The 6,132-nt window shown below is 41.8% G+C and overlaps 1 protein-coding gene across 1 annotated transcript; it reads right to left on the reverse strand.

Annotated features, from left to right (window-relative positions):
- Window positions 1-1,052: 1,052 nt before the first annotated feature.
- Window positions 1,053-4,856, reverse strand: LOC307057532 (importin-7-like; the record flags this gene model as incomplete). Its single annotated transcript, XM_079710709.1, is given in 8 exon segments — window positions 1,053-2,795; window positions 2,799-2,857; window positions 3,066-3,312; window positions 3,314-3,566; window positions 3,979-4,313; window positions 4,395-4,499; window positions 4,503-4,580; window positions 4,584-4,856. Coding segments are annotated over 8 exon segments (3,093 nt in total).
- Window positions 4,857-6,132: the final 1,276 nt, after the last annotated feature.

The following is a 6,132-nucleotide window of genomic DNA, read 5'->3' on the forward strand; positions in this document are numbered from 1 at the left end:
TATGGTAGTTCTTTTTGCAGAATTAAGTTCTTCTAATAGATTGCATATATAGATGTTTAGCCATACTCTTTTATCAATTCTTTAAGAGTAGAATTTTATATCCAATTTACATGCTTCAAATATCATCTTTCCTATTTGTTACAGTAAGGTCTTCTATCCAAATATCCACTTGTACACTGAGAGCTTTAAGAAAAAACAGGACACAGAGGGAGTTTCCATTTTTAGCAGCAAGGAAATATCACTAACCCCTTTTAACATACTGAATTCAAGTCACTATCAGGGGTGAGTACACCAGTACACCACAAAGTACCAGGTACAAAATTGCTAGTTCATTTTTAAATTAATAAGTTGAAATTACCCCTGCCCCCCACTCCATTACATCCCATCTTTTTATAAACAGGAAACATTTTGCTATTTTATACATAGGCTAGCAGGCTTGTTTCAATATGAAAGTGTTAATTCATTTACAGATTTTTTTAAATCAGTTATGTAGTGCTACAATAAATGTCCAATAATCTACATAGGGACAAGCTTTGATGATGAAAATGACAAAGATTGAATAAAGCTATCGATTACCTTATCTTATTTACATATAAAGAATAGATACCCAATGGTGAGGAAGAGACAGAAATCGGACAGATACTCATAGGTGTAAAAATTACATCTACCTCTGAGCTTATACTGTAAATGAGACATTTTAAATAGTCCTGTAGCCCATGCCTATTTTTTCCTAGGAAAAAGAAAAGCTGCCTTCATGACATCCTCTCTTGTTGCAGATTTCCACAGTGTCACTTGAACTTTTAGTCAGAATCTTACTTTTTTCGAAAAATAAAGAAAATACTCCCTGCCCCCCAAGTTACCTCCCTCCCCTGCCAAAATCCTTCTGGATTCATTTTCAGTGCCAAGTTGCATGATCAGGTCCCACCTCCTGGGTTTTTTTTGTCCATCTATTGATCAGTTAGTTTAGAGTGAAAAACATGAACCAGTTCTGGAACTGCTACTAGGAGGAACACAAGCTCTTCACTACAATCACACTGTAGGAAAGTGGTAACTCAATTCATCCCTGGTGCTGGGCCTCCAAAATTGAAAGAACTTGGCACAACTGGAGCACTGAATTTGTATCCTCCATGCTTCTCAATCATTTTGGATTCATGGGCTGCTCTTCTTTGATCAGCTAGAGTTGCTATATCCTGTAACTGTTTTCTCTGTTCTTCATTAAGACCATGAATCAGAGCCTGATACCACACGGGATTACGTGTTTGTATAGTTTGAAATATAGCTTTAAATATCTGATACTCATCAACAGGGTTATCTTCATCATCAATGATCGTGGAATAGCCTTCCAGGGCAGTTTCTTCAGCATCATCTTCTTCCCAGTCTTCATCATCTCCATCTTCGCCCGCTTGCTTAGCCAGGATCTCCAAATATTCTTGTCCATCTTCATCAATATCATCTTCATCACTCCCCAGTTCCTCCGATTCATCATCATCATCACTGTCATTCTCGTGTTCTGCATGGCAGGCATATGCTCTTTTTAATCCATTAAATAAAAGAATAAAAGCTAGTAAAATCTGTCCAGAAACCTGATTTAAAACTTGTGGTATTTGTTCCATATCAATAAGAGCACATAGGCCCAGAACACACATCTTTCTGTCGTGAAGCCCCAAGAAACAATCAACATCATTAAGCCACTGTGTAATAAAATGATTTGTAACTGGTTCAATATTATTAGGGAAGTGAAGATTTTCTAAGGTGTTGAGAAGTAGGTGTGGATTATAATACAAAGCTGCAATGGCAACTTGCAGACATATTGTTCGAAGTTCACTTGTCTTCACCTCTCTTGTCAGTCTCTCTAAAGCTGCTTCCACGAATAAGGGAATACACTGGTCAGTGCCACGCCCTTTGCACTGCAGAATGATCACCTCTAACAATTTTGCTGCATGACATTCTGCATCTTCTCCTGCAACTCCTGTAAGAAGCTTTTTGCACATACTGTATATCATTTCAAGGTACTTGGTATCAGACAGAAGTGTGTCTGTATCAACTGTTAGGTAATTATGAAGCAGAGCCATCATATCTGTAAAGTAATCAAAGCCATCTTGCTGAAAAACCTCAAATACCAGAGGTAGTAGCTGCCACATCTGTGGAGACACTTGTTGACATGTCAAACTCTGTGCTAAAGAGAAGATCTCCTCATAGAATTCTAAGACATGCTGTTGTAAAACAGTTCCAATGACCTGTAAGCAGATTCCTTCAAGCTGCTGGGTTATTTCTTTATGATCTTCAACTACACTAAGAAGTGTGTCGATGGTATTCAGGATTCCCATAGCAGTAGCTGCTTTGTCATCACTTCCTTCTTCATCTGGCCCAGTCTGGATTACTTGATTAAATGTCATTGCCAAATGTTGTATCATTTCTACTGCAATAGGAGTAACTTCTTCACTGTACTCGCAGATCATTCTCTGAATTACACTGGTAAGATCATCATTTTCTGTTTCTCTTATAATATGAAGAAGAGCCTGCATGACAGGTCGGATGAATGGTGTGATGTATTCTTTAGCGCTCTCTTGATGGCTGATCAGCACTTGAAGTGCAACGGCAGCTTCCACTTTAAAATGCATTTCCGTATCATCAATCAGACATCTTCGTGTCAGCTCTAGGGCTGTTTGCAGGTTCTGGTCACTTTTGAATTTCACTTCACAAAAATAGTGAAGGACCCAGCAAGCCCTCGCTCTCATGTAGCCTAGTTCACTGCTGAAGAGAGGGAATACATGATTCTGCAACATATATTCCATCTAATCTTTGTAGAACTTTTTCTTCAGAAGTATTTCAGCTGAAGAGCCAATCATATGCAGGGCTCCATCTTTTTTTTTTTTTTTTTTTTGTGGTACGCGGGCCTCTCACTGTTGTGGCCTCTCCCGTTGCGGAGCACAGGCTCCGGATGCGCAGGCTCAGCAGCCATGGCTCACGGGCCCAGCCGCTCCGCGGCATATGGGATCCTCCCAGACCGGGGCACGAACCCGTATCCCCTGCATCGGCAGGCGGACTCTCAACCACTGCGCCACCAGGGAGGCCCAGGGCTCCATCTTTTTTTCGAGGATCAGCATTTAGTTCTGTAAGAATCTGGTAGCAAAATCCCACAGTCTTTTGTAGTACCTCTTTCCTCTTACTATAAGCTGTAAACAAAAGTGTCTGGGCAGCAGTGGTAGTAGAGGTCAAATCCTCAAACACATCAAACTTCATGCGTATATATTCACAGGGGTCTTCTTGCCAAAGTTCCTCATCAGCATCTGTATAGCACATCAATGGAAAAAATAACATCTTGGATAATGCCTTGTATATGAGGCTTCAGATTCTTCCAGGTGAGAGCATGAGAAACTCCTTGATTAATATAATTTAATGTCTGTTGTAAAACTCGAGGAGCCATATATTGCTTCTCCTTGTACTGATATAACACCTTCAATAAAACTTGTTGGACATCAACAGCAAATGTCTTCAGAAATACTTCAGCAAATTCATTATACTCCTTAGAAACATTGCCAGGGCTTCCATATCTTTCAAAAAGCCTTGCTGGGCTTCCCTGGTGGTGCAGTGGTTGAGAATCTGCCTGCCAATGCAGGGGACACGGGTTCGAGCCCTGGTCTGGGAAGATCCCACATGCCGCGGAGCAACTAGGCCCGTGAGCCACAACTACTGAGCCTGCGCGTCTGGAGCCTGTGCTCCGCAACAAGAGAGGCCGCGATAGTGAGAGGCCCGCGCACCACGATGAAGAGTGGCCCCCGCTTGCCACAACTAGAGAAAGCCCTCCCACAGAAACGAAGACCCAACACAGCCAAATATAAATAAATAAATAAATAAATGTTAAAATAAATAAATAAATAAATACTCCTGTTCTCTGTTTAAAAAAAAAAAAAAATGCTTTGCCGGAAAACCTTCAGGGAGCGCAAGGCTTAAAAAAAAAAAAAAAAAAAAAAAAGCCTTGCTAAGATATGTGAAGCCCACTTCTTACATTTCCACCATGGTAACTCAGGTCTATCATCTTCTTCAACTTGAAGTGTTTCATTAGGTACATCCCTGTTCACAACAGTCGTTAAAATTTCTATCCATTCTGTCAGGTTCTGTTGGTTTATCAGCTCCAGTGGTAGTGTATACTGAACAGGAGCATAGAAGATCTTGAAAATTTGTTTCTGGATGAGGACAGATTGATCAAACTGATCAGAAAGAAGCTGGATAAAACGGTCCTTTAGAACTGGCAGGAAATATTGCATTGCTGCTACCAATGGACTCCGTTCCTCTGGTTTCTTATACCAGAACTACAACTGGCACTCTGACAGAGGCTGGAGCAACAGCTGGAACATTCCTTAGCAGGAAGATGGGTAGTCATAATTTTTCACAAGCTGATAGAGGCAAAGAATTCCTAGCCAACATGCACTGTTATCAGACTGAAGGTAAAAGCCAATTTTGTCCACAATGGTAGTCCAGCAACTTGGATAATCATGTTAGATGATATGATGAATGCATGTAGTACTTTGTACCCTGATGAGCTCAGGAGAGTGGATAATGACTTCTACAATATTTACTCAAATACAATGTTTATCTTCTTCTGGAATAGTATAAGGGGATATATCCCCTGGTGCCATTTCCCGATCAGGCCAATACTGTGTTATCATATTTTTCAAATAGATAACACCTGCCTGTCTCACAGGTAAATCCAGTTGTTCTGACATAGTAATCTGAAGCAGTGTTGAAACAAAATTCAGAGACTTGTGTGCTTCATTGAGCTGGCGCTCCATGGCCTCACGCAGGGCTGGGTCCATGGTGCCCCGCAGGGCTTCGATAATGGTGTTGGGGTCCATCACAGGGCGGACGCAGTCAAACCCGGGGCTCGGGTGCTACTGGCCCAGGAATAGCGCCCCTCACTGCACACATGGACTCGCCGTGCTCCGTAGCAGCAACCACCGCGAAAGGAAAGAGAAGTGCCAAGACCACGGATAGAACCTCTTCTCCTCAGCATGGAGGCGGGAGATGCTCCAGCCACTTCCTGTCGGTGCGCCCGTGGAGCCCTTTGGGAGATGTAGTCCACTTGGGCAGTCCGCAGCCCATGTGGCCCTGAGCTGTCGCTCCTACAGACAAGACCTGCTGGAATCCTCTTAAGTGTCACCCAGAAATGTTCATCAGGAGAGTAGGTATCCTTAGACCACCCAAGTAAATCAATGGCTCTCTGGTCTTGCAGAACAAAATTAGCAAATTCTCTTGTAAGGGCTACATAGGTGGAGCCAAAGTAAATGGTGAGATTATGGGGAAGAGACATTTTTCTTATCCAAGTCCACAGCATGTAAGAAAATAATTGGTATTTCTGCTCCAAGTGCATATATCTGGTCCTTCTGACAATATGAGGAGGAGGCAGCACCCCTGGGGTGACGTTTTTCCCTTTAAATTCTTTTATATACTGAACGATCTCCCTGTTGGTTTTCAGGGGGAAATCTTTTTTTTTTCTTTTTTTTTTCTTTTTTATACAGCAGGCTCTTATTAGTCATCAGTTTTATACACATCAGTGTATACAAGTCAATCCCAATCTCCCAATTCATCACACCACCACCACCCCCGCCCCCCTGTGGCTTTCCCCCCTTGGTTTCCATACGTTTGTTCTCTACATCTGTGTCTCAGTTTCTGCCCTGCAAACCAGTTCATCTGTACCATTTTTCTAGGTTCCACATATATGCGTTAATATACGATATTTGTTTTTCTTTTTCTGACTTATGTCACTCTGTATGACAGTCTCTAGATCCATCCATGTCTCTACAAATGACACAATTTCATTCCTTTTCATGGCTGAGTAATATTCCATTCCATATATGTACCACATCTTCTTTACCCATTCATCTGTCGATGGGCATTTAGGTTGCTTCCATGACCTGGCTGTTGTAAATAGTGCTGCAATGAACATTGGGGTGCATGTGTCTTTGTGAATTATGGTTTTCTCTGGATATATGCCCAGTAGTGGGATTGCTAGATCATATGGTAATTTTATTTTTAGTTTTTTAAGGAACCTCCATACTGTTCTCCGTAGTGGCTGTATCAATTTACATTCCCACCAACAGTGCAAGAGGGTTCCCTTTTTTCCACACCCTC

This window comes from Hyperoodon ampullatus, assembly GCF_949752795.1.
Source record: "Hyperoodon ampullatus genome assembly, chromosome: 8".
NCBI lineage: Eukaryota > Metazoa > Chordata > Mammalia > Artiodactyla > Ziphiidae > Hyperoodon > Hyperoodon ampullatus.